The sequence below is a fragment of the Coccidioides immitis genome, assembly GCF_000149335.2.
Source record: "Coccidioides immitis RS genomic scaffold supercont3.6, whole genome shotgun sequence".
Classification (NCBI taxonomy): domain Eukaryota; kingdom Fungi; phylum Ascomycota; class Eurotiomycetes; order Onygenales; family Onygenaceae; genus Coccidioides; species Coccidioides immitis.
Window position 1 is genome coordinate 2,383,603 of NW_004504312.1, and position 26,561 is coordinate 2,410,163.

Genomic DNA, 26,561 nt, shown 5'->3' on the forward strand with positions numbered 1-26,561 from the left:
GTCAGGAACAACTTTCTGTATTTCTAACCACGTCCTATCTTTCAACCTAATTATCTCAACTCATCTCAAAAGAGGGTGAAAATGAAAAAAAAAAAAAAAAAAGTAGGTAATAGGTTTAGAAACAACACGGGGAGAAGTAGAGAAAAGGAGGAGGATAAAAGCAGGCTGTGGTAGGTATTATGCCAGCAGAAAATAGACCAAAGCCATATTTTAACAAATACAACAGAGAGCAAGATAGTGGTGGCAGGTATCTCTCGTCTATCATGTATATGAATGCTTGCATGCATCTATCAAACCAGCACAGAGGGACGAATGCTTGGAAGTTGGATATCAAATGCAATGGTAGGTATTTGGGAGGAAAACCAAAAAAACACTCAAAGATTACTCAAACAACAGGAAAGGAAACAGTGAGAACAATGAGGACAAAGCGAACTGCTTTTGAATTGAGGGAAATAAAGAGGGAAAAAAATTGAGCCAAGAGTATAAAACTTTGTCCAAGCTGCCATCCACTTTCTTATCCTCATTGATCCAGATTCATTCTAGAGATGATAGAGGGTTACCATCCATGCTGTGCTTCAAATGGGTTCCCGCCGGCGTGTGCGAATGAACCACCACCACCATTCATCATGTTGAAGATAAAATTTGGATCGAGACGAATATTCGCACCGCCCATACCGCCCATGCCTCCCATGCCTCCCATGTGGCTGAAGCCGCCACCACGGGCAAACATGTCAGAAGGGTCCAGGAGATCATCCCCATTGTCATAGCCAGCCCGTTTCCTACAGAAGCACTGGTTAGCCATTTTATATCTTTCAACAACTCCAACATAGGAGCAGTACGTTCACAGCTAAAGTAAAACAAATAGGAAACATACTGTGGGTCGCTCAAGACCTCATAGGCCTCACCGATCTCCTTGAACAATTCATCACTCTTGTCGCTGTCGCGGTTCTTGTCGGGGTGGTGTTGAATAGCCAGCTTGCGGTATGCCTTCTTAATCTCCTGATCAGTAGCGGTTTTTTCAACCCCAAGAATCTTATAATAGTCCTTGCGCTGGCTCTTCTTAAGTTCCCACTCTGCGTTACGTATCTCCTCTTGTATTCCCCTTTCATGAGGGTTGCTTTCGGCGATGCTCTTGAGCTCGTTCAGCGCCTTCTCCCAGTCACCCGTGCCGCCATATGCTTTCGCCCGTACCCGCTTCGCTTTCGAATATGTAGGGTCTAGTTCCAAGGCCTTGGTGCAATCCTCGATCGCTTGTTCATATTCATTAAGGTTGACGTGTGCCTGGGCCCGGTTCTGGAGAAGTTTTGAATTGATATCTTTATTGGTTGGGTCTATCTCGAGACCGGCCGTGTACAATTTTATCGCTTCCCGGTACCGTCTGGCTTTGAAAGCTGCATTTCCTTCGTCCTTGTGACGCAACAATTTCTGAACCATACGCAGATATTTCACCGTCTGCGTAGAATCAGGGTCTAAGCTTAACGCGCGCTTAAAATGCTTGATCGCTTGTTCGTTGTCACCTTGGAGGTAAAATAACCGGCCCCGTAAGAACAAAGCGTCCGGATCCTGGCTATTCTCCCGCAATAAGGACATAGCAATATTCTGTGCATCTCCTAACGCATTGACGTTTCCCATTTTCAAGTATGCTTCAATTCGCATTAACAGCCATTTGCGAGGCTGTGTCATTCCAGTACCCAGCCCCCGAACTGCCTGGTCCAAGGAGTACAAGACCATTGAGCCACCCCCTTTGTCTTGTTTCAGGGTCTCTTCGGCCTGGGCGATGTACCTCAGCATAGCTTCTGCAGGTGCCTTGTCCTTCGTAGAGGCCGGTGGTTGTATTTGGGAGTAAATAGCCAGGGCCTCTGAGGGTCGTCCAAGAGCAGTGTATATGCGTGCTAACCGATGCATGATTTTTGGGTTTCCTGGTTCAAGCTCATCGGCTCGCTTGCAATCCTCCAACGCTTCATTGTACCTGTTTGCAGAAATATAGGCGGCCGCACGATTGGACAAATAGGTTGGTGATGTTGGTTGAGCCTCAACAGCTAAACAAATGTTAACAGTTCTTGAACAAACAACTTTTTTTCTAGTCTCTTAAAAATAAATGGAGCAAAATGCAGGAAGGAAATAAAAAAAAAAAAAAAAAAAAAAAAAAAGAGGGTCAAAATAAAACTATAGCAAAGGACCAACTAACCCTTCGTATACTCCAAGATAGCTCTCTGGTAGTTTCCAGCCTTGAAAAATTTATTCCCCGCCAGCTTATAAGCTTCCGCATCGACCACGGGCGCGGGAGGAGGTGTAACGGTATGAGGAGGCGGGGTTGGGCTCCGGTCCTCGTCCGCAATTTTGGAGTTCACGCCATTGGTTTCGGTTGCAGAGGTTGCAGGGGAAGTTTGCGAAGGTGTGACAAAGGAGGATGGCGAAGTCGGGGTCTCGGACTCTAAATCCATAGAGCCTCGAGCCTCATCTCTCGCAGCCGCCATGGCGGAAAGGCGTCGAAGCTCGTCCGGGTGAAGGTTCAACGGGTGGTCGTAGGAGGAAGAGGAGCAGTGCTTCTTGGACTTGCGCTTCGTCGGGCTTATTGTCGGGCTGGCTGAGGATGAGTAGGGCGGGAGCGAGTCTCGATAAGGCCTTGACGAGGCCGACGAAGGCTTCGGCTGGGATTTGGTAGGGCTTCTGCGAGGTGGGGAGGAGGCAGATCGGTGGGAGGAGTATTGCCGGCGATGGTGGGATGGCTTGCTGCGTGCTTCAGCGGTGTGAGAAGAGCTCCGTTCGGGATGCTCTGGCCGGGCGGGATCGTGCACCTGGGAGGATGGGGTCGTGGTGGTGGTGGTGGTAGTGGTGGCGGCTATGTGTTGCTTGCGACGTGGTGATGCGATGTGTTCCGGAACAGAAGAGAGATTGTTGTCAAATTGAAGGTCCGGAGGGCTGCTGCTTCTGCTCTCTTTCTTCTTGTGGTGGGATTTGGAGTTTTTGAAGAGTTTTGGTAGCACCATGAGGACAAGCTGTGGATCTGAAGTGGGAAACTTTTTTTTTTCTTCGCCCTCTTGCTCAGGAAACCAAAAAAGTTTTTCTTTTTTTTTTTTTTCGTTCTTGTTCTATGACCAACACAGAAATTTTTCAGCAGGACTGAGGAACAGAAGCTAAATAGAACATTGATTGTGGACAGGTGTTCACCCAGCTAAAATTCATCCTTGAGAAATGATGGCGATGGAGATGCGGCATAGAAAGGCGCAAAAAAGAAAAGAAGGTCACCTACATCGTGTGATCTTTTAATAATAATAAAGAGGTGGCTGAGAGGAATTCTCCATTAATTTTCCTTCTTTCTGCCCTGCTCGTCAGGCAGAATCAGTCAATCGGCTTGCTGTCCAGTCTCTCGTCATCTTCCCCTCCACGAGAGCATTAATACGATGTCACTTGGCTGCGAAATATCCACTGCAGAGCTGCTGGCGGATGCGAATAATGTTGGGGCTGGTGCAATAGAATGCGTCTCTTGGGATTCCACCGGTTTCTACTCGCGCACTCCCCCAGGATTGGTGGAGTCGGCGGCGTGCAAAAAAACACAGACCCTCCTCCGCATGCTTAGCATCCCGGCCGACAATGCAGCCTGCGAGATTGTGATGGTCCGGGGCGGTTGTCCGGTCGCTCGCAGAATCCAGTCATGCTCTCAAATTCTTCCCGCGTCCCTTTTGGAGTAAATACATCGTGATCCGGCCTACCAAGAGCACAGATAGTTTTAATATTCAACTGCAGGCTCACCAGTTACGCTATAGGTTGAATTTACATTGTCAATTCCAATGAATGTCTTTCGAAAATCTACTTGCTCTCCCGCCCGCATCGCAACGTTCTGCAGTCAAACAAAAGCGTGTCGTCAAGGTTTCAACGGGCGAAATAAGCTTCCCGCAGTTTGGCGCCTCTTCGTCGATAGTCACGCACCACTCTGTAAAATCTAACTTATAGGTAGCATGGGTTGATTGAACGAAAACAAACTTCAATTTCTACATAGTCACCAACCAAGTTAATACAGCAAATGAGCCAGATTCATAAAGTCATCGTATCCAAATTCGAAGATCCGTCTAAAGAGCATCCGCAATGCTTTTTGCAGTCCGATGGCCGAGTTCCTCCAGGTCCAATGCAAAACTAAGGAAAAAAAAAAAAGAAAAAAGAAAAAAGAAAAAGAAAAAGAAAAAGAAAAAGAAAGGGAAGCTGTGAACCAACGAGAGGGGAAAAAAAGGGGGAAAGAATAAAAGAAGAAAAAAATGGAGGGGAAGCCAAATATAGACACAGAAAATTGGAGATGATCTCGGTGCCAGGCTATATCAAAGAAAAAAGAAAGAAAAAAAAAAATTCACCCTGGTCAGCGTCAAATGATGGAAAGCATTGATTGTATCGAAGACAAACCCTGCGGCCCATTTAAAGACTCCTTGTTGACGTACCCGAGAGCTACAGACTCCGGCTTCGATGTTGCTACACACTGGGGAGACTTGGAATATGCTTCCACAGTAGAAATACCACGGGGTTCTTCATTATCCCGTGGCCTTTTATGCGAGTCATCCGGTTTATAGTGGTTATGGCACTGAAACAAGTGCTAGTCAGTATCAAGCGTCATTTTAACTTTGTAATCGTCAACAGTGGGAGTTCACCTTGTATGCATGTCGAAACCAGGTCGTCCCCTTTTTCTTGCTAGTCACAAGTCCCACCCACTGGCCACAGTTCCCACACAGGCCTTCCCAGATGTTTGCACTTCCCTCCGTCCTCCTTATTTCCTTCGGCGCCGCGAACGCTTGTCCGGTAACGGCACTGATGCCATGCGTAAAGCTTTTATCGTACCAGAATGCCGAGTTCTTCAATACAAGCCAGCGACCTGGCTTGCAGATGCCACACCATCCCTCACGCTTGTTTCCATGGCCACGAACCCACTTTGGAGTATATAGGTCATTCTCAAACCGCAAGTCCTGTTCGTGGGGAACCATAGTCGGGTCCGATGGCATCATGTCTTCTGGCGGAGGGGACAGAGGCGTGTCTTTCAGCGGACCCAATAGATCAGGAGGGTCTGAAAGCCCAGAATAATCCTCAAAGTACGTCTGATCGGGGTCGACGTCGCTGCGTAACGTCCGTGGTATCCTCTGCGATGCGATCGGCTCAGGAACGGCGAAGCGATGGCCATATTGATCAAGACCAGGGAATCCGGAATTGACGAATAGATTTCCAGACTGGAGGGGCCCTTGCACCATCGGCGAGGGGAAAAAGGGGCCTCCTCGCATCTGTGGAGACCCATATGATGAAGAGTTGCCCGGCTTTCGGCCAACAAGAGGAGAAGGAACGTAGGGAGAGAAAGAAGCGCTGGAACCGCCTGACATTCTTCTACGACCAACATCTAGAGAATACGGGCTCGACTGGGGCCTTGGACGGGGAGATGACGTCCGTTTTGGCCGGGGGCCAAATCGGACTACATCGGAATGTCGCCTGGGAGAAGGCATGGGCGATAAAGGAGTGGAAGAAAAATAGACTGAGCTCTGCGGAGTGAAACTGGAGCAAGACGATGGGGCATCCGAGTAAGCGGAGAAGTTAAAATCGATGGATGGCGTGTTGCTTGAAAACGAATAAGGAGAGAATGAAAACGGAGTGAGAACGTTGGTGTTGAGCGTAAGCTGTTGCTGCTCTGCCAACCGAGGTCTTTTTCTGGTATTAGAATCAGCATTTTCAGTCAGCAGACCCAGCGAGTCTGCAAACGTATTCGAATCTGGCTCGTTGGCCATAGGGCTCGAATGAATCGGCAAAGATAACCTCTCGTAAAATTCTATCATAACATTAGCGAATGCTCGTAGTGTAGCAGCAGTTCGAATTAAAAAAAAAAAAAAATAAAATAAAATTCCCTCGGAAAGAGCGCTATCGCCTCAGCTCACCTTGAGACTGAGACACAGGGGGAGCCAACTGGTCTGAAGGCACAAGGTAACTCTGTGGGTTCCATGTTGGGTCTTTGGGACCGCTCTCTGCAACTGGCAAAGAATAGGCATTCTGATACCATGGTTTTGGCGGCACGGTATCATGATTATTCGACGTGGTTTGCCCTGGAGAGAGTGTATTCTTTTGATCCGACTCTCCTGTGACTGCCGCATTTTCAGGTAAGCAGTCGTCAGCGTCTTGTGGCTTCTTGCCCCAACATGGAGGGAGAAATCGGATCGGTGAGAGGGTCGACGGCCACAAATCTCTGACAACACAATCATCAAGTCAAATCTACTCCACATGGCTGATAATAAGGTGTTGGAAATGGAAATGCACAAACATACTCCTGCGGCACCTGTCTGAGCTCTGGCTTGCTTGTCGACATGTTGGCCGGGATCAACTCTCCGCTGATAGCTGCCGTGTCGATGGTGGAATTTCTTCGTCGCTGTACGGATCCCATTGGGCCCGGAAGAATCTATACGTATTCCTTTAAGAAATGAAAGCAGGCTTTCCGTTATTCCTGCTCCCAAAGCGAAAGCGAAAGCAAGGGAGTATATGAAGTCCTGCTTGGTAGGGTCTGGTGCCTAAAGAGTGAAAAGGCGGCCCACGCCCTTTCAAAGAACGTTTTATTTAAGAACAGCGAGCGTTGGTATACGTAGTAGTAATGCAAAATTTGTTCCCGCTTGGTGATCGAGATTGTCAAGGTAGACGCGCAAAGATCTCTAGAGTGGTGGAAGCTAACGATCGAAGAGCCTCAACAAGCCACCTCTATCAACAAGAGATTTTATATTATAAAAGGAACGACTTCATCCGCCCGCAACCCATAAGGCTGATGATATGGCGAGAAAGAGAGAAAGAGAGAGAGAATGAATAAAAGGAAGGAAACAAAAAGAAATAAAAATAAAAAAGATAAAAATAAAAACCAAGGGAGCGACTATATCAATCTTCTAGGCGGTATTAATGCGATTGCATCTTCCATGATGGAGAAACAGGTCTCGGCGGTAAAATAAAGAGCAGGTCAACCATCTGCAAGAGATCGAGGGGCCAGACCCGTAATATCAAGCCAGTTCTTTTGGTCGGACATTTACCAGAAACCGCCAGGGCGGCTAGGGCGAGACGAAAGAGGGTCTCATTGATCAGAATCTGGTAAGTGATGGCCTCTCGCCGACGGATTTACGTCAGGAGTGCGAAAAATTATTCATGCTCTCCAGGCCGTTTGGCGCCGTGGCCCGGACTGACGACAGAGACGTCTCATGATGATTGGGGGTTGCGCGCCAAGAGGCCGTGAAGAACGGAGAGACACGTAGCGCCATCACGATTCGCTCGCCCTGGAGGTGCTTCTCGCGGCGAGGAGGAGAGAGGAGAGGGAGGTTGCCGCCAGCCAGCACGGGCCAGTCATGGAAGTGAACCGAAGCGCCGGCCCTCTTTGGGGGATGCGAAACTAACGGCGCGTCAGGTCGCGGGGGCGGTCAGATTGACGAGAGAAGACAGTTGAGGGCCAGCACCCCCTGGAACACGGTCAAATCTAAAACCCGTCGAATCAGGACAGACGCTGGGGGCTAAGTGTCCAGAAGCAGACAACTGAGGCAGAGATGCCACATCTCCAACCCAAACGGTGTCGAAGCGCCCGTCCACCGATCCGGCCTAGCGCTACCCCGGCTTGCCTCATCGAGCGTCTTCGGCCTCCCGTTACGATCATCTGCGACGCTCTGCCCGTTCACGTCTGACATCGCGGGTTCTGTGGCACTCCTGATGCGGCTTGTGAGCTGGCCGCCTCCGTTCTCCTGGAATCATCACGGCCAATGCTCCTTGTCTCTACGCGGCTACAACCTGATTACTAGGACCTACCATGGCTGCGAGACTTTCACGCTTCTCCGTCAGACTGTCTTGCGACACAGGCGCTTCCCTTCGACCGCAGATGCCACTTCGAAAGCCGAGTCCTCTTCCTGGTCCTCTCTCACCCATGATGCTCCGGTCTCATGCTCCGCCCTGCACCGCACCATAGCGAGTTGTGCGCCTCTTGGCGATAACAGTTGGCGTCGTAGCAAGGAGTGTGATCATTGGGAGTATCCCTTGGTTTTGAAGCGTCGGTTGGAATCTGCAGCTTACTATCAGATCAATAGAGCATCAGCCATGATGACGGTTTGGAGTTTCACACACCGTCTCTGGCCTACTCAGAGCCTCGTTAGTTCGACTTTGGACTATCGAGTACTGGCCCCAAACACAATGGACGAAATGAATAAAATACTGAAGAAAAAAAAAAAATCCGAGCCGCGCAGCTAACTATCCGAGGAGAAAGCAAAGACCATCATCGTTCTCTTCACAGCCAAATTAGCGTTTGTCTTCTTGGTGGTAGTGATTGGCAAAACAGGCGCAATATTGCCTCTTTCAGACTCAATCTCAACCGGGGAATCGTAGGACTAGCACAGATCATTGAACCTGTGGACGAAGTAAGCTCAATATTCTCCGGCGATAACGCGTCCATTTCGGAGGAGAGGGCCAGGCGTTTTGTGGGTTTTGGTCGGTGGAGCGAATGCCGCGTTAAACTTGCAAATCCCACGGTGCACGTGCCTGGGGAGCTCTTTTGGTAACAAGCCGCTGAAACACAGCCAATCGGGCTCTTATACGAAAATAAGCTGCAAACGACTGTCGGCCGTTGACGCAGGACAATAGAAAGGGAAAAAAAGGGCAAAGAGAAAACAAAGGTAAAAAGCAAAAAGACAGGACACTGAAGCATAGCGAGCGGCTCTTACACGGCCTGCCAACGAGGAACGCTAGAAGCGGTCTTTCAACGCCAGCCTCGGGAAGAATGTTGTTCGAAAATCCCTTGCAAGTTTGAACGCGGAATCGACAGGGTTTCGTTCCCCATGCATTGCGATTGGGGCATTTTAACGGCCTCCAGGAGTTGCTGTCGATTGCAGCAAGCATGGCTCTAAGGCTGCACAGAGACAATTGCGGCGTCATACCTAAGAAACGGCCATGCTTGTTTCCCGTGTCGCGTCTCCTGGAGCGAAGACAAGTGGACGGATCAATTCCTGGTCTCTCGACGCATGCTGGGATCCCAGGCCATGCCTCGCTAGTTAGCTCACAGGGCGGGGAACCGGTAGCGGCCGGTCGCGGGAAGGGCCACCACGCCGCCGCCCGCGAAAGAAGCCGTTGCTTAGCCTTTTGAGGAACCAATTTCAATGTTTGTCCTCCATACTCTGTACACATTGTTGGTTGCGAGTCATTGAGATGCCCAGCAGCTTGCATGTAGCCTTTCAAGTACACACACAAGATATCCGCGGAGAATACGTGTGTCTCGGGCCCCCAAAAATCAGTGCCAGCGAATACTTTCCTGCTAAATAAGTTCCTGTTTCATTAGTTAATGATACATCGCGAACATTAGGGCTTCGGGCCATCGAGAAGCCCCGTCATGACGGCATCCTGTGCCTCTTCAAGCCAAAGGACGAGCAAAAATCGGCCGGGCGTCATGCAATCAGCACCAACGGGAAAGAAACAAAGAGCGCCGCTCTGTCACTAAGGATTAGCCTGTGTCGGCGTTGCATTGCGAACGATAACGGGCTATGCTAATCCTGGCATCCAGGGAGCAGGGGATTGGTTTATAAAGGTCTGTCATTAAACAATATTCCCTCGTCCCCTGCTCTTCCCGCGAGATTCATTCTCCAGATTTTGCGTATTCATCTACGGAGTAGTTAAAAAGAGACGCCTTTTGGAACTGGTCTTGAGAATAGTTGACGATGGCTGGTGCTCCCACTCCCGCAATTGACGACGTCAATAACCTTCCTTCAATCGAGGTCGACGACTCTCAGGTTGGTATCCCCAGCTTTTTTCAGAAGTGACACGTAAAAGGGTATATACATTGTTGGAGCTCTGACCTTCCTTTCGACAACTAGAGCGATGACGAAGTTTACCAAGAAAGCCTGTGCGACTTGTCCCCTTCACCGCCATCCTAAGAATATCATCACTGATCATTGTGCAGTTCGGCCTATACGGCTTCCCTGACTTCATCCGTCCTAGATTATCGATTTGAAAATAACAGACGGTATCATGGATTCCGCGATGGCAGTAAGTTCCGTTCCTCAGGACGCAGCCGGGATCTCTACCCAGAGTAGATTTATACTGACATAAATGCGAAGAATATCTCGGGCCAAACGATGATAAAGAAGCGGATCGACTGGACACGATCCACGAACTGATGCTGGAGACATTCAACCGAAAATTGTTTTTCGCGCCTATTGGAACATCCCCCCAACAAGTTCTGGATATTGGAACTGGAACAGGTATTTAGAACACTTTTTGTGTTCCAAAAAAAATTCGAAAATTCTTTTTTCCTTGAGGCTAATCGGGTATCGCTGGTCAGGTATTTGGGCAGTTGACTTTGGTGAGTCCCGCTCGGTTTGACCGCCATCCTACCAGGGGATCATTGTTAAAGTCCAGCTATTGCTTCACAGCCGAAAAATTTCCCGACGCAGAGGTAATGAACACCATATCATCATTTTAGATTGGTAGCACGGGCTGACAGAGCTTCTTTCCAGGTGACCGGTAACGACCTGAGTCCAATTCAACCCACTTTGTCAGTATAATTCAGACACCCTTGTCAAGTCTCTATTCCAAAGCAAGATGCAGCATCACTGACATCCCGTGCAGCGTTCCGTCCAACGTCAAATTCGTTGTCGAGGATTTCGAAGATGACTGGATTGAGGAGTCGAAATACGACTTCATCCATGGCCGCTACCTAGCTGGCTCTGTTCAGGATTTTCCTAGACTCCTGAAACAAGCGTTCAAGTATGTTTCCTGTTTCTCCCAACTTCCCGTATACTCGAATGCTCTTTTGCTCATCCGTCGATCAGTGCCACCAAACCAGGAGGATGGATCGAAATGCAGGATTGGGATGTATACGGCTATTCAGAGGACGGCTCTGCTAAGGGCACCACAATCGAGCGATACTTCAAAGTTCTTGGTGATGCTTTCGGAAAAGCTGGTCGTGTCTTCAGCCCAGGTCCCTTGTTGGAAAATTGGTTGGTGGAGGCCGGTTTTGTTGACGTGAAAGTCACGAAGTTCAAGATTCCAATGGGTGCCTGGCCAAAGGATAAGTACTTTGTAAGTTCTTTTTCATTTCTGGGATCTTTCACTCTTCTTGACCATTCATTGACGAGCGCGATTTTGTAGAAAACCCTTGGTGTGTGGAACATGCTCCAAGCCCAAACCGGATTCGAAGCCAGTGCTCTCGCCGTTTTGACAAGATACGAAAATTGGTCCACCGCAGAGATCAAAACCCTTGTTGACCAGGCTTTGAAGGATGTGAAGAATCCGAAGATTCACTTTTTGTTTGACTTGTATGTTCAGGCGCATCAATTTGCCCATCATAACGTTAAATCTGTGAACTAACATGAAATCAGTTACTGCATATATGGCCGACGACCGGAATAAAAGGATATTGTTACTATGCGGCTAGTCATGCCATTTTTTCATACACAGCTGGGTTTGGCAGATTTATATATATCGGCTCAAACCTCAGTTTTGAATAACGATAATGATCATACGGACGAATAATGGAAAAATATATAATGATTGGGCCTTCGTGTCCATGCCCATAAACGTATTTATTACTTACCTCCCCGAGTCACAAAGGCCTAAATAAAGGGATAGGATTTCCATCCGAAGGCACAGCATCGTATATGGCAAAATATCCAGAAAGAGTACAGATAGCACTAGGTTGCAACGAGGGTATCGATTTAACCCTTAATTTGGTAAGCTCAACGCGGATTGGTGTCCTCCAGAATTATGGTCACTAATGGGGTGATCGAATAACCCTCAGACCCCAGTGATTGTTCCTCGAATTGTACTCAGACGGAGCTGGCCGAGGGCCCCGGACCTCCTGTCTCCTTTCATCATCACCTTCGGATGCCATAACTCCTGCCAGCGAGTTAGTCCTTATGATTTCTTAGATAACCAGTACCCGCAAAATGTTCACAAGGGATGAACACTCAAACTTGAGACTAGCACAAGGGTATGCCCGCATGGCCAGGAACCTTACTTATACTGCGCAGGAAATGTTCATCCTGCTCCCAGAAATTTATTCAGCCACTCTTTCGACATTAGCAGCTCTTAAGCGTATGGTTTGAGCTCAAAATTCGCTCTCAATCTTCTGTATAAAAGCGCTTGATAACGCTCAGATGCCGTTTTCACACGTCTTTTGCAGCATATTGGATGTAATCCGTAGTTCTGGTTAAATGCATGCCATAGGCCGGAGGTTGGTTGGATATAGGATGCATCATGTTTCACAAAGGCTGCAACTGCTTTGTCCACACCATCACCATTAAAAGATATAGTGTTACAGCAGTCAAAGCCGAGGAGTCACATCACACGGCCACGCAGACTATTGAGTATGATGGCAGAGGGTATCTGCGCTGCAGGTGGTGCTTGGCATCTGTTCCAGCAAGCCAATGCATCATTGCCAGGGCTTCCGCCATAATTTCAGCGTTGCATATTAGGTCAGTGGAGGTGAGACCAAGCTCTTCAGAAAACGGCCTTGAACCGTGACAGCCGGGTGGTTGTTGTATGCTACCAGCATCTCCCCAAATATAGATGGACAGGGCGGTATGATTAGTTTCACTTGCCTTGATATCTAAAGGAGAGACTGGGCAAATATCTGTCAACTAAGAGCTCAACTTCCTGGGAGATAGCTGGAATGCGTTAGACATTATCATACTGCAGGCTGTGCATCCCGAAGAAAAGCTTCCGGATTGTCATTCCACCATGCGTCCTCTGAGTGTATGAATCTGGCAAATCGAGGGACGTATATATGGATCGAGTTAGTCAGTCGTTGTAGCTGCTCCTGAGTTTCGAGGACATATTGTTGTGTACTGGAGTCCTTGACCAAAGATCTTCCAGGTTCCCGTCCTCACGCTTGAAAGCGCGGCCAAAGCAGAGGTCGTCGTTGGAAGATGGTGCCTAAAGAGTGCCACAAAAACCGAACCCAATCTGGCAAAAGGCCATAACGAGTTTACAGGTGTGCTCTCTTGTAGTCTTCGACCGAGTAGGTACGTACGGAGGAATTTGGACGTATTGAGGCGAATAAGGAACTCTGGTGTGTACTTGGGCGCCTCCAGCTGCGAATGGTTATCATTCCTTGAATTTCAAGCTGAATGCATCAGTCACAATCATTCCAGTTTTGAAAGATATGAGCAACCAGAGGATGAAGTAGACTGGCGACCTTTTTGACGAGCGTACCTTTGCCTTACAGAGTAGTCCTACTCTTCCTTTTGTTTGCAGTGCACCCAGTGGGCTTATCGAGCCGCTGGCCAAAAATCGCGGAAACAAATCCTGGCCGTTTCAGTGACCTCACTGAATAGGGGGTAGCTGCTATGTGATTCCAAAACCAAGTGTTAGAGCTGTGCGTTACAGAGGTCCATGTTGGTAATGGAAAATTGTTCCCGCAGAGGCACTAGAATACTCCCTGGATGCAGGAAGAACAGGATGCAATACGCGCCTCCGTTCATTGGGCTGCAGAACCGAACCAGGATTCACTTCCACTCCTGCTGTTGTAGCCATTGGTCTATCCTCTGCTATTAAATTTCCTGATTGTCATTTTTACCATTGGATCTGGTTTCAAATTTTTTATAAAGGGAGCTTTATGGCCATCATGCATCCTTGTAACAGGCCACTCTGAAATCTCCATGTTGGTTTGAGGGAAGATAAATGGTAAAGCAACGCGTTCGTACGGAATTTCCGCCAGCCCGTGCTGATCCACAAATTCTCTTAAAACTCTGTATCCTTGTCTATGAAGACATGATTTATTTGCACAGGAGAGACAAGGATCCAATCTGATAGACAGAAACTGATTTAAATTATCGGGTAATGGCGAGCAAATGCCATCGGAACGAACAATGCCGCCAATCATTTCCCTCGAACGACATTTCTAGCTACGATTTCAAACCTCCTTTCAGCTTGGCCTTTGAGGGCTTTAGCTGAGTTTATTGTCACTTGTCTCGCAGCCGAGGTGATAGGACGATATTGAGAATAATTCAAAGACCACCATTAAGAAACACTTAGGCGATATATAGAAGCATTATCTACTAGGATAGGAGTTGTTATGCGTTCTTAGCTAAAATTCACCCATGAAAAGGGCGTGATACCATGCCGAAGCCCAAATAACGAACTATTCCGGTTGATATCGTTGTCGTTGTATTTTTATCCTTTTTGTCTTCATCAACGGCAGGGTCAGCCTGTTTGCTGGAGAGAGATGTCATCTCTAAAATTTCCCTGATATCTTTCCTTCCAACCCCACTTCAGATGTCACACCTTCGTTTCAGCGTTGGAAGTAACGAAGAGAGAAAGACGAAGCGCCACGTCGACATCGACGTCAACTTGGAGGGAAAATTGTTTTGAAAACGACGATATGGCTATGAAGCCGATCGCCACACGAGCTGACACTGGCCAGCAGTGGTGGGCGGGTTTGAGTGCCTGCATCTTAATCAGCTGCCTAAAGTTCATCGAAACTATCTCTAAGAAGTATTGCACTCACGTTCTTCAAACCGGTCTTCGAAGAGCCGTATGTACTGCACGTATGTACATGCATCGGAGCAACATGGCCCAAGCCGCACGAAGGTTTAACTTTTCAAAGGCAAGTGCTATGGCGAGTCACTTGGCTTTCAGAAGCTTGGATGCAGAAGTCTTTTAGATGAAAATTGGTCGGCTCCACTTTCAACTCGAGGCGGACTGTCCTATCATGGTGACAGCAACCAGCATCCACTGTCCATCCGGGCTAGTCCTCCGGCCAACATCATCAACATGCCTGACGGGATCGTATGCCGGAAGTGCTTGATCGTAATTGGCGCAGTTATAAATGCTGCTAAGCGCGTAATGTCCGGGTAGCTGTGCAAATAGCAGATCCTCCTCTGCATGCTCGGTCGATGAACCGCGATGCCTACCGCAATTTGACCCACCAGATGAACCGGTGTTTTTTCCAAACATCCAAAGCTTCTGCTCTGCGTTCCAGACGAGTTTCTCTCCGGCCGATGCGCGGCGAGGCGGAGCTGCATTGTTTGGAACTGCAAAAACTTGTTCTTGCACGCGGGCGTCTTGGCTTTTAGGTCTCCTCAACTTGGCCCAGAAGTTCTTTCGACGGTTGGAGCGAGATTCGACCTCGCTAAAGCTTTGACTTAGACTCGAGCTGCCGTCGGGTTGGGCATCACCAGGGGAAAGCCTGCAAGGGGCAGCTTCATTCGGGACCAGACGCTGAGTAACGGCACGTGGGGTGCTGTATCCTCCTCTTTCCCACGCCGTGATGCGAGGTTGCCGAGTATTGTCCATCTTTTTCTTCGTTTGTTTGTATAGAGTTCTCTGTAAGGGATATTGTGTCTATTGATAGATCTTCAATGGGAAGAACCTGGAGGACTTTCCAGGCCTTTATAAAGGCACTTCAAAGGATCGTTGACAGTGGACTCAACGCCTCAATGCATAGTACGACACATGTTAACATTATCATAGTAACATGAGAACCGAAGCAAGGCGGAGGCAGAAAGAGCCAACAATCAACGCAAATAGCAGTACCTGGTGTATGTGTGGACATGCATGCTATATAAACCAATCCACAACTGCCAGCCGCAAGAATTGATATTAAACAGATACACGCAAATTCCAACCAGCAGCGCCAAAAAAGTCCACCAGGGCGGAGGCGAGATTGTCCCCAACCAACTAATGAGAAGGCTCATGGGTTTCGTATTCCCCACGAAAATTCCCGAGATGGCAAAAAAAAAGTTCAATTTTGTGGGCAGCATTTCTTTGCTCTCCCTGTCGACGTGACCCGCGCTAAGAGATAAAGCATGGAGCTATTCCGTAATTTTGATACACGTCAATCACGCGCGGCGGACGAGGAGCGGAGTATTTGCCCTCAGGTTTGGTCGCTTATTTCCACCCACGCCAACAGCCAACAGTGGAAAGGATCATGGGCGCCACAACAGAGGGGCACGGCGGAGCCGTGCGAAGGCGTGCTGGCATGGCTGGGAGGCAAAAATCTATTTCCAGCTCCCGCAACAAAAGTAGGGACATTGATGGCCCAAATGCGACCGTTTGATGCTGAGTATTCCATAGTAGTATTTCTCTTTGCTACATACGTATTTTGGCACAGCGTTCAATACTCCGTAGACGGTCTTCCCTCATGCGCCCAGTCTTTGCTTTCTTTTCTTTTTTTTGAGCGGCACAGAGGACCAGCAAGCGAGCGATAAGACGTGATCAGCTCCAGAGCCAGACCAACGTCGGTGATCAATCCGGCCAATCTCGTGTGGGGAAAAATAAAAACCTCTGACTGGCGTCATCGTATTTGCTGGTTTTTAAATTATTTCGTTTCATTCTGCCAAAGTGACCCAAGCGCGGACGATGGAATTCCGGCTTCGTACGAACTCTGCATGCATATGTATGGATGGACGCAGGAAATATGTACATACATAGAAAGATACGTCCAGAGTACAGATGCTTACGCCAACGCGCCAAACGTGAAGTGCGGTTTTTGAAAGCGCGGAGTGATGTGGTTGGAGATCTGGAGAGGAGAAAACGCTGCAGGCAAAAAAGAAATTCGCACATGGGAAGAGCTAACTATAAATAGTAACATCCATCCAGATGTGACGGGTACATGGCTGGAGGCCGATCTTTCGGTGAGTGCTCCATCCCTGGTACCCTGCTTGCCGTTTATTCAGGCGTGTGTTGAAATAATCCAGCCTACCACCCGGATCACAACTGACAACTGTTATTCGAAGAAATTGGTTGGGAATTTGAAAATTAGGGAGGCCAATGCGGTATGGTCATCGTCTACTCCGTACGCCATACATATGTACAGGAGCCACATCACTACGTCCATCTTTTTGCTAGTCTTCTCGGAATACTCCGTACACGTCGCCCAATTCCCCCTTTTCATGAAACAAATGCCGAAATGACACGACTCGACCCAAACCCCAGAACCATGTCGGAGCCCGAGAGACCTCGGAACATCAAACGGCAAGGAGGCCTGGATTGCAAAAAGGATAATCATAACAGTAATAAAATGGTAGGACTGACCGACTCGCCACTGTCACCGCATCGATCCAGCGGTCGGGAATGTCATTCAGCTTGAAGAGTTGCCAAAGTAGCGGACATAGGACCCCGTTACCAAGGATACTTAGGATTTAATACCTAACGAGGGCTGATCCAAATGTCGCCATGGTCTCAGCTGAGCATATTAATAGTATCGGGCCCAGGATGAAGCACGGTGAGGTCAGATTGCGTCGATTTCCGCCTTAATTCCGAGAACCTGTCGGGCATTCGCCGTCTATCCGAGTACGTAAAGTCAACAACCTGAGGTCCTTCAGGACTCACCGTTGTGGGAAAAAATCCACTGGGAAGCCTTCCATAGAGCGCCCGGGCGTCTGTTCATGTGAGTAACGGCTGGGTGATGCGACGCCCCTCCCAAGAATCATACGAGGAGAGCCAGACTCAAGATCTCCTCCCGCAATCGAGCTACGCCGGTATGTCAATATGCCACGCACAAGCGCGAAATCTGGATCGTAACCAAAAATTTTTCATCCCATCACTAAAGAGATCATCAGCCGGCCAGGAGGAGGGGGCGCGTCGTGCGCTGCGGTGAGCAGGATGGGACCAGGCCGTATTAACTGCCCACTACCGCACGTTTTCCCGGCACCTTGAAGGATCTTAGCCAGGCGGATATTCAATCCCCGAAGAGCGGTAATATTGAGTGACCTCGTAACAATTCCAAGTACGGATGTACTCCGCAAACGCTGTAGAGAGATTTTTTCTCCGCCCACCTCCATCTCAAAAATTGGCCGCTCACCATCGTCCTTTTTCTGGGATAAGAGAAAGCACAGTCCGAGCGGCGACGTCCGCCAAGCTGGACAATCCTTTGAAGAGATGATTTCTCTCGCCTTAAGGTCCAATCAAGGCTAACACTGAATGCATCTGTGTGTCCATCGCAGCGCCGCAGCGGGGCTAAAGGATATAAATAGGAGCATGACGGATAGTCAAAGCTGTCTTGATGTTCCAACGGGGAGTGGCCAGGTGTGCGATGTCCCGATGAGGCATATGTAAAAGTTGTCTCCCTACCAAGGGTAAGAAGTAGAAGGCTGGCAGAAGACGCACCTCTTGGGAAACGGGGAGGGTTAGCCTAGAGAACAATTCGTTCGCAGAAAAACAAAAACAAAAAAAAAAAAAAAAGAGAGAACGAGGACAACCAGAATAGGAACCTTGGTACGAAGTCCAATCCTGCTGGTCCCTCCTTGGACACGGGAAGAGGCCACTTCGCGTCATCGCACCAAAAGGCCATCGAATCATATCAAGCGATGAATCCGGAGATTGGCGATTCGCACAAAAAGAAAATAAAATAATAATAATAATAAACTTGAAGCCCCAAAAAGAAACGAATTGGAGAATTATAGGCCTGCTCGTCAGGATTTTGATTCTTAACGGAGGCTTTCCTCTGCAGCGATAACCAGTTTGTCTGCCCCGAAAGCTGAAGGAATCGCCCCCCGGTGGAAATGCAAGGCAGAGAGCAGAAAATAGGGAATCAACCGAGAGTAGAAAAGCGTTATAAGTCGCAAACGCCTGCATTTAGGTCAACGGCCACTTTTCTGAACGAATATCTATCAGAAAAAAGGCCTCAAGCCTCGCTGCAACGGTGCAGGTCTGGTGGACAACACCGCCATTGGACAGCTTTGTCCGGTCTGACCTCCAGCCGCGTGAAAAGGATTCAAACCCATAACAATAACTCCAACAATCCTCTGGAAAATAGAAAATGACCGCCAAAAAAAACTGATGAATTTTTTTATATTTTTGGTTTAAATGTCGAATCCTGCAAATTAAATAACTCATGACGGCGCGCCCTCGATCTTTTTAAATATAAACCGTGGCTCAGAACTCTCGGTGCCGTGGCTGAGTTTGGTTGATTAATAGTATGGAGCACCAACTAGCCATCAAAACACAGCCGTATAAATATGGCTGCATTCTGTCTTCGACGGATATTTATATCAAGTCGCGACTAACGCTCCCTCCTGCGGCTTTTCCGTCTTCTCACAAGCCATGCTCAGTCGGAATTTGCTTCGAGCTAGTTGAGGATCTACCGGAAGGTAACTCCGTAGATCTGGGATCACTTCGCGTTAAACACGCTTCCTTCTTACCTAACAGATCAGTTTGACCGCTTTTCAGTAACTCCCCGGGGTCACAGCCCTCTCTCGCAACGGGTCCTCACTTCATGCGTGTGATTTCGATAGTGGGGACCGATCCTGCTATCCCTCCGAGGCTGTGTTTGCTCAAAGTGACCGCGTCCATACATATGCCGAGTGGAGTCTTTGGATCGCTGAAAGGGGTCGACTAACTACCGTTGGCAACGCAGCTATGATTTTCAACGGGAAGTAATTTTCCTGGAGCCGCTGGTGACACATGGTGGAGGCGGTAGGATTTGCAGAAAAGAAACATCGCCGGTATTCTTACGCACGGCGGATGCCGTAAGGTACATATAATTGTTGGTTACGTGTGCACGACTTGTGAAGGCTATGCCGTGTGGTATTAGAAGCTCCATTAGGGCTATCGAGATGGTGGGTTACACGACGGGGCCGTTTGCTGACCGGTTTTTGTGGAAATGTGCCTACAGGTAGTGTTGTTTGAGAGAAGGGATAGCGATAGGGGAACCGGAACGGTGTTTGGATGTGGAAATGGCTTGAAAGCTTTGTAGGCTTGGAGGTTTGAATATCCGAAGCCTGGCTTACAGACGAGGCAAGCCCAAAGGGTTAAGAAACTCTTGTGATGAGGGACGTTGAAAGGATATGGGACGAAGATGATATGTCAACAACCCCTGCAAGCGTACTACGCAGAAGTACAGCGGACAAGAGCTTCTACGTCGAGGTGAAGAGTAAAAAAATGAATTTGATTACTAAAGTTATCTTTAAAAGATTCATCACTGGCAAGCCTTCCCATCGTGTCGATGCACAGGGCCAGACCTCAGAGCGACAGGGAAAAAAAAAAAAAAATTATACTCATATTTCTTCAAGCAAGGCATTGTTACATGTTAAGAAAAAAGAAAAAAGAAAAAAGGACATCAGCCAAAAACGGTTCGACGGAAGCACGAACGGGGGGCCGCCGAGCTTTCGAGATGGAAAAAAGGGCAATTCTTGTCTTCTTGAGTAAATAGATATCCACAGTTGAAAGCAGCACGTGCGCTCTCTGCTAGAGATCGACGCCTGAGAAGATACTTTGACAATGTCTCCGAAGTCAACCGCCAGCGAAGCTGGGGACATCCACCGCCGTTTACCCAACCCCGTTCAACCTCCTCGCCTCAAAAGCCCAGAGAGAATGCTCCAATAGCACGCCCAACGTCCTGATGTTGCAAACATGACGACAGGGGGTATCAATGGAACAGATCGTGGGTATCGTCAACGAAAAGAAATTTACGCGAAGAGAACGGCAGCAATGGCAGCGAGACCAGCGACGGCGAAGGAGCCACCGAAGGTGCTGGCAGCACCCTCAAATGGTGGGGGAGTACTAAAGAAAAATGGGGTTAGAAACTGTATGACTAGCAACGGTCTTTTTTTGGAGTGAATATCATGACGTACGTGGTGCCCTTTGGTGGTGGGGGAACGCCAGAGCCGCTTGGGGCAGAGGGAACACCGCCGGTTGGTTGCCAGGTTGGCTGAGATGGGACGCCACCGGTTGGCACGCCACCAGTTGGGACGACCGGAGGCTGGAGGGTGACGACAGAGGTGGTCGTAGTTGGGATGCAAGTGGTGTAGGTGACAATGGAGGTGCTTGGGCCTGGGTTACCGCCGGTTGGGTATGGGGGGTTCTCGGTTGGGACGGTTGGGCTGTCGTCGCTGCCGGTTGGAACGAGAGTCTCAGTGCGAGTGGACTCAGCTGGGCAGTCGGTGACCTCAGGGCCGCAGTCGGTCACGGTGATGTAGCGAGTAGAGTACTCGGTTGGGGCGGGCTCTTGAGGAATGCCAGTGCCGGTGGGAACAGGGTTGTTTCCGGGGCAGTCAGTGACCTCAGGACCGCAGTCGGTGACGATGACCTCGCGCGTGGAGTAGACGGTCTGCTCGTAACCGGGGAGGGCAAGGGCAGCGCCTGCGAAGAGAGCGACGGAAGCAGCAGTGAAACGCATTGTGACTGATTAAAAGTATCAAACTTTCAACTGGAGAAAATGGCGAAAAATGGTGTGGAAGGGTGGATTATCGCGTTTTGCGCGGTAAATAAAAAAGAGAGTGATATTAGTTGGATAAAAGAGTGTCGGCGACCGAAGTCGAAAAAAAAAGCTGCAAGCGATATGCTTGAGGGATAAAAAAAGATCAGTGTGGATGAGGAAGAAACGGAACAAAAAGAAAGGAAACACGAAACACCAGGGGACGACCGCCAACTTTTGTAGCAACCGGGAGATTACGCTGGAGATCATGCCCCTGACCCAACAAAGCGCGCAACTTGGACAACGAGGAGTGCCTTAGGCATGAGTTTAGGGGGTCCCCCCATGGCCCCAGCACTAGTGCAGATGGACGGCTGGAAATCAAGGCGACTGTTTTGCTGTCGCGGGCGCCACGAAGCCTGAAAGTCCACCGGCCTTCGCCCATCCTTCAGGGGGCGTTCCTTGGCGGCACCCTCTCTGCCGCCCGTGATTCGCCGCTGGGGTGGCAGCCGGTGGGGCCCGCCCACAAGAAGTCGCACCGCTAATTCCCTCTGGTCGTCCATAGTTCATCGTCGCTTGGGCTTGCCCCGCGGCCTCCTCCAGCAGAGGTTGTGCTGGAAATGCAGTACCGTACACGATGCGATAGCCTATCATAATATGCTAAAGGATCCCATCTTGAATCCATCAACTCTTGTCTTTCTCTCTCATGGTAAAAAAAAAAAAAATGAAAATGAAAACGAACAAACGCAGCTTGGGCTCATCGAATCTATTTGTTACCTGACTGCTGAATCCCCCGAAATGCGTTCGGAAGAGCGACGCAACCCGCGCAGCCGATGTTTCACGTTTGCCAGCGTTCTCGATGGACATGGCCATTGATTTAGGGTTGGAGTGTTCTGCAGGTACCCATCACCATCCCGTCTTCTAATTGGTGCGTGAGGGCACGGGTTCCTGGCTTTGACATTTATCCGTCAAGCCAATCAAGCCACGATTCTGTGCTGTCTTTCTCAGAATTTGCACAAAGCATGAGATAATATCTGCCACGCGACCGTGGACTCGCGCTTTGATTGATCACTGTTCCCTTGTGTGTTCATACCATGTTCATCTTAACCTCCATGTCCGTCAATATCCTTCCGACAACAGCCTAGAGGAAAGAAAGGATAGTTACACTGGAGACTGGGGGACGGCCGCGGAATAACAGGGTGGGTTTTCCTCTTAAATCCTCCGCCCACTCAAATTAACTATCATGGACGGGAGGGGCTTTGACGCCAGATTGCCCATCGGCGCGACAAGCATTGCTACCAGGAGCTTGTCGCTTCTCGACCACATCAATCCCGCCTTGCTCGAAAGTTGTGGATTCTAGACAAGGCCGGTTGAGTTGTCAACTTCGCAGTCGCCGAAGCGCCCCCAAATAGTGTAGAGAGCTTGCTGATAGGACTCCGAAAGACGGAGCACGGGAGTGTCCATCGCACGTACAGAGTACTCCGTATGTATCATAATTATTATGCCCTCCGTACTTTGTAACTGTGGAGAACATTTGCAGTTACTCCAGAGCCCAGAGAAAGTCGCTCAGCCATACGGAGTACATATACAGAGTTCAACCCCGTACTTATGATCGATCCGTCCCCAAAATCCCTCTCAATTAACTCGCGGGCCCGTGCTTTAAAATTGCTTTTGCAACTTTGAAGTGAAAGTTTTCTAGGGGCATTTGGATGTTGACGGGCGCCGTTGCAAGGACACAAACCCCTTTGGTAATGTCGTTCCTGAGGAAGTTATCCTACAAATGTAAACAAAGTCATCTCGAGGAATATCATGTATTCGAGAAAGGGCACGGAGAATCCGGGAGCCGTCGATCACTTTCATTCATGGTTCTTCATCAAAAGCAAACATGGCCACTTTCCCGCCGCTGACTTGAAACAAGCCAGTTTGCAAGGCCTTCCTGTCAATGAGCAATGCTTGGCAAAGCGGACGACGCGCGTTTCTTCGTGCCGCCCATTTCCCTGTGCTGTCTTAGCGCCGAATCCGGTGTGGATTGGGAATGGAGATGCGTCCCACATCGCCTGGCCTCCCAAGCCGAAAGGCGACTTGCCTCGCGGTCTCGTGCTCCATCTGGCCTGGCTCGATGGATGATAAAAAGGGGTTGGTGCCCCTTTTCGGCACTGGTTTGCTGCTAGAGAGGAATGGTTGTTATCTGGCGGCTGTTCTCACCGAATGTGTTCGGAGCCCGAGTCTTGACTCTCGAGGAAACGACCGTATGGACCGAAAGTGAGCACAGCGCTTCGACACACGCGATCTCCTGTATCCACTCAAGTTTGGAGCAACTGTCGATCGTTCTCCATGTCTGTAATGCGGTCGGTCCTCTTGAACTGCAGATTGGAGTCGAGGTAACAGAGCTGTGCCCATTGGCAGAGATTCGCCACACATCTTCGAAGCACAGATGCATCGACCTGTGGCGGCCGGATCGCTCGGAGACTTTGTTTAACATCCATGACGATGCATAACTAGTCTTAGCTCGTCGACGACGAAAATTTCCAAGTAAAACGCAGACTGGTGGAAAACTTCGTTGTGAAGTCTCCTCTGGACATACATAATGTCCCTCAGTTATTGATTGACTTATAATCTTGCAGATGGCTTCTGATGCGGACTCTATGAGCTGCATTTCCATTTCTGGAATAAAACTGGCAGCTGTTTCAAGCCTTTAATCAAGTTTCAGTGTTTCTGGTATTCGATCCTAGCGAGGCATCGACGGTCCTAGAGCATCATGCCATGCGACCAACGCGTCATCAGTTCTCTCGCAGCGGACATTTTCCTTTGTTCTTCACTCGATCAAAAGCAAGCCTCTGGAACGCTGCATCACCTCTTTAATTTCTCTCAGACACTCTTCTAACCTCTCAAGCACAGGACCTGCTTCAGTTGTGGATGTTTTGTTGCTAAACATGGAGAATGATCGCTCGTCTCTATGCCACCCCCGAGATTCGTCATCTTACCATAACATCTTCAAAGCCCCCAAAAACCAAATACAGTCAACTGCACAGATCGTCCACGTACTTTCTCCTTGATTCATCCAGCCATCGCTGGCATTTGTGCGTAAAGAATGTCAAGAGAATTCCCTTCTCGACCCCCTGGTTCGCCCTCCCGGATCCAAGCGATTGATCATGCGTGCCGTCGTTCGCGGAACAAACTAGTCCTCCATCCAAGGTGGATGAGGAGCTGAGAGGGATATGTGCAAGAAGGCATATTTGGACCTGCCGAGCAAACTATTCCGCTAACATCATCTTGGCCTGTATTTAGGGATACGCTCGAGCTTTCCGAGGCGCGTACGTCTGTCATAGTATGAGATCATTGCTCCCAAGTCCTCAACAAGCAGACGCCATCTGTCATTGATTGAAACTTGAGACGCAACTACAGTCTTTGCGTATTCCTCGACTGCTTATCCATTTCACCGGTCTTAACAGTCTTCCTAGAAACCCCGATTCCATGGTCGTTAGTACAACGTGTACTTCACCAGCGACTCCAAGATGATCCCGCAAACGATGAACTCAGGCGAATCCGACCATACTGATAACGAATGACGCAGGAATTTAAAGGAACAGCTGAAGGCTGGACAATTCTTGGGCTACTGCCAGCAAATTTCCAATTAAAAGAAGCGAAAATTCCTTCGAATTTGACCATCACATCCACCATATCGCTATCTGCTGCGGGATAGAAAAACAGTGGCCTTTAGACCACCCACCGCAGCGATACCTTCACCCCAGCTTATTACTCATCTGCAAAGCCCAAATCTTACGGTAAAAAAACGTTGCTGCAGCAATGCCCTTTGGTCACAAGTGTACATAAATGTCTTTGCAGAAGCTTCTGTCGGCAATTCTTCATCCGTAAAAAAACAGTCGGCAGCCACAACCTTGTACGTATCGGTTTCGTAAGCAAGCTTTCGTGCTTGCTCCTAGGGTATTACCCAAGGTGGTTGTAGATAATGGAAAAAAGTATAGGAGGATTCTTAGCTTAGAATTATTTAAGAGGATGCTATTTCCACTACAAGTCCGATCACCTGAATGCTCTCTATCTTCGAAAATTCGACAATGGCTTCGAAGAAATATGCGGGCAATTGGTATTCGCAAACGAAAACGGTGAAGTGAAAAAAGCGAAGCACTGCGTACCAACACACAATAATATCCCAACGCCGGAACCCCAGAGTGGAAAGTGGTCAACAGGTCATTTCACGTCATCTATCCATTTGGATGTTTTCTGTCATTAAAGAAGAAAAGGTGCGTAACGGCAGGAGACACCGATTTCAATTGGCTGCCACTTCTTCCTTCTGTTCGCTCCACGGTTCTGGAGCGTAGTGCTTCAAGAATAGATCATTCTGGATCCAGAGGAGCTTGTTAAAGGCGCGGATGATCTTCGTCTTTGTGGGAAGGTCAACATCTTGCGCGCCCATGACAGCGTTGAGAACAATGTCTTCCACGAATCCCAGCAAAGCACTGCAGTGCATCAGCTCGACGCGAAGCTGAGGCCGCTTGGCACGGTGTTTGAAGCCAGGTTCTCCCGTGTGCATCAGGCCGACTTTATCGAGGTAATCCCAGAACTTGCTATTGTCCGACCAGTCTGTGTTGCTGACGAGCTTGACAAGGTAGAGCTTCAGGAAATCTTTGCGGTGGAGGATATTGGGGTGCGTGAGTGTGAGGTCTTCGACACTAGTTGCCTCTGCGTCGTTCTGGTCCTGCTCGGGTTGGCGAGGCACAAAGGCTTTCGCAGTGACGTCGAATGAGATCAGGTTTGTGTAGATGATATCGAGGACCGCGGGCACGGCGGGGGCGATGATGGGTTTCGCAGCGTTCAGAGCAGCGCCGTCTTCATCGGTGAATTTGAGGAAAGCTTTGAGATAGGCGACGCGGCTGGACACATCTTTGAAGGAAGCCTCGTCGACGTGCTGGATCGGTGGCCGTTCGGTGGATGTCATTGTAGCTGCTTCCTTGGCCGGCTCTGGTTGTGGTTGCTGTGGCTGTTGTCTGGAGAAAAAGGAAAACATTGAAAATAGCTGCAGAGGGATGATCGAGGTCTTAATACTAAAGTTATTAAGACCGGTAAAGTAGTTTGCTTGTTGATAACGCGATATTACTGAAAGGAATAAGAAACAAATCCTCTTCAAAGAGCCGGAGGAAAGATCTTATATACAATACTTCTGGCTGGGACTACGTCATCCGGGGGAAGGCATTGGAGGCCACTTCGAGCAACGTTCGTTCCTGGGGTTAGCCGTGTGACGGGTCTAGCCAACATGCGAATCCACCGGCCTGGGGTTTCGAAAGACCATGCGATAGTGTGAATAAATTTCGAAGTAGAATTCGAGCAAGAAAAGCTGTCGCTCCGCGGAGATTGAAACCAGACCGGAGCGGCATACTCCGTACATTAAGCAAAATGCGTTTGGAATCTCAAGCCTTAGGGCAAAGCCCATTAAGCGGACAGACCC

At 49.0% G+C, this 26,561-nt stretch overlaps 12 protein-coding genes across 12 annotated transcripts; 4 read left to right on the plus strand and 8 right to left on the minus strand.

Moving 5' to 3' along the window:
* Positions 1-2,990, minus strand: CIMG_03863 (DnaJ and TPR domain-containing protein; the record flags this gene model as incomplete). Its single annotated transcript, XM_001244421.2, has 3 exons — positions 1-779; positions 875-2,039; positions 2,189-2,990. 3 exons carry the CDS (start codon positions 2,988-2,990, stop codon positions 557-559), a joined length of 2,190 nt encoding a protein of 729 aa, XP_001244422.1. The 3' UTR covers positions 1-556.
* A 1,367-nt stretch (positions 2,991-4,357) lies between these two features.
* Positions 4,358-6,455, minus strand: CIMG_03864 (uncharacterized protein; the record flags this gene model as incomplete). The annotated part of the gene is made up of 4 exons (XM_001244422.2): positions 6,285-6,455; positions 5,901-6,205; positions 4,638-5,794; positions 4,358-4,570 (listed from the first exon to the last, which is right to left on the minus strand). The coding sequence occupies exons 1-4, from the start codon at positions 6,398-6,400 to the stop codon at positions 4,358-4,360; spliced, it is 1,791 nt and encodes a 596-aa protein (XP_001244423.2). The 5' UTR covers positions 6,401-6,455.
* Positions 6,456-7,118: 663 nt separating this feature from the next.
* Positions 7,119-9,153, minus strand: CIMG_03865 (uncharacterized protein; the record flags this gene model as incomplete). Its single annotated transcript, XM_001244423.2, has 6 exons — positions 7,119-7,381; positions 7,520-7,724; positions 7,789-7,864; positions 7,902-8,048; positions 8,346-8,511; positions 8,694-9,153. 6 exons carry the CDS (start codon positions 9,151-9,153, stop codon positions 7,119-7,121), a joined length of 1,317 nt encoding a protein of 438 aa, XP_001244424.2.
* Positions 9,154-9,539: 386 nt separating this feature from the next.
* Positions 9,540-11,647, plus strand: CIMG_03866 (uncharacterized protein). The gene is made up of 12 exons (XM_001244424.2): positions 9,540-9,752; positions 9,837-9,865; positions 9,923-10,008; positions 10,080-10,223; positions 10,304-10,324; positions 10,395-10,417; positions 10,479-10,516; positions 10,591-10,728; positions 10,794-11,043; positions 11,113-11,279; positions 11,343-11,542; positions 11,593-11,647. The coding sequence occupies exons 1-11, from the start codon at positions 9,681-9,683 to the stop codon at positions 11,371-11,373; spliced, it is 999 nt and encodes a 332-aa protein (XP_001244425.1). The 5' UTR covers positions 9,540-9,680; the 3' UTR covers positions 11,374-11,542; positions 11,593-11,647.
* A 572-nt stretch (positions 11,648-12,219) lies between these two features.
* CIMG_13748 (uncharacterized protein) lies at positions 12,220-13,285 on the plus strand (the record flags this gene model as incomplete). The annotated part of the gene is made up of 4 exons (XM_004446354.1): positions 12,220-12,447; positions 12,661-12,717; positions 12,838-12,986; positions 13,219-13,285. 4 exons carry the CDS (start codon positions 12,220-12,222, stop codon positions 13,283-13,285), a joined length of 501 nt encoding a protein of 166 aa, XP_004446411.1.
* A 905-nt stretch (positions 13,286-14,190) lies between these two features.
* On the minus strand, positions 14,191-15,473 carry CIMG_03868 (uncharacterized protein). The gene is made up of 2 exons (XM_001244426.2): positions 14,471-15,473; positions 14,191-14,409 (listed from the first exon to the last, which is right to left on the minus strand). Exon 1 carries the CDS (start codon positions 15,256-15,258, stop codon positions 14,650-14,652), a length of 609 nt encoding a protein of 202 aa, XP_001244427.1. The 5' UTR covers positions 15,259-15,473; the 3' UTR covers positions 14,191-14,409; positions 14,471-14,649.
* A 1,251-nt stretch (positions 15,474-16,724) lies between these two features.
* On the minus strand, positions 16,725-18,724 carry CIMG_11218 (uncharacterized protein). The gene is made up of 2 exons (XM_012358282.1): positions 18,165-18,724; positions 16,725-18,072 (listed from the first exon to the last, which is right to left on the minus strand). Exons 1-2 carry the CDS (start codon positions 18,538-18,540, stop codon positions 17,645-17,647), a joined length of 804 nt encoding a protein of 267 aa, XP_012213705.1. The 5' UTR covers positions 18,541-18,724; the 3' UTR covers positions 16,725-17,644.
* A 159-nt stretch (positions 18,725-18,883) lies between these two features.
* Positions 18,884-19,820, plus strand: CIMG_11219 (uncharacterized protein; the record flags this gene model as incomplete). Its single annotated transcript, XM_012358283.1, has 2 exons — positions 18,884-19,055; positions 19,119-19,820. The coding sequence occupies 2 exons, from the start codon at positions 18,884-18,886 to the stop codon at positions 19,121-19,123; spliced, it is 177 nt and encodes a 58-aa protein (XP_012213706.1). The 3' UTR covers positions 19,124-19,820.
* Positions 19,821-19,831: 11 nt separating this feature from the next.
* On the minus strand, positions 19,832-21,415 carry CIMG_03870 (uncharacterized protein). The gene is made up of 2 exons (XM_001244428.2): positions 20,538-21,415; positions 19,832-20,466 (listed from the first exon to the last, which is right to left on the minus strand). Exons 1-2 carry the CDS (start codon positions 21,080-21,082, stop codon positions 20,373-20,375), a joined length of 639 nt encoding a protein of 212 aa, XP_001244429.1. The 5' UTR covers positions 21,083-21,415; the 3' UTR covers positions 19,832-20,372.
* Positions 21,416-21,478: 63 nt separating this feature from the next.
* Positions 21,479-21,964, minus strand: CIMG_03871 (uncharacterized protein; the record flags this gene model as incomplete). The annotated part of the gene is made up of 2 exons (XM_001244429.2): positions 21,479-21,744; positions 21,844-21,964. 2 exons carry the CDS (start codon positions 21,962-21,964, stop codon positions 21,479-21,481), a joined length of 387 nt encoding a protein of 128 aa, XP_001244430.2.
* Positions 21,965-22,107: 143 nt separating this feature from the next.
* On the plus strand, positions 22,108-23,624 carry CIMG_11220 (uncharacterized protein). Its single transcript, XM_001244430.2, has one exon. The coding sequence runs from the start codon at positions 23,275-23,277 to the stop codon at positions 23,593-23,595; it is 321 nt and encodes a 106-aa protein (XP_001244431.2). The 5' UTR covers positions 22,108-23,274; the 3' UTR covers positions 23,596-23,624.
* Positions 23,625-25,065: 1,441 nt separating this feature from the next.
* Positions 25,066-26,208, minus strand: CIMG_03873 (uncharacterized protein). The gene has a single exon (XM_001244431.2). It carries the CDS (start codon positions 26,121-26,123, stop codon positions 25,386-25,388), a length of 738 nt encoding a protein of 245 aa, XP_001244432.1. The 5' UTR covers positions 26,124-26,208; the 3' UTR covers positions 25,066-25,385.
* Positions 26,209-26,561: the final 353 nt, after the last annotated feature.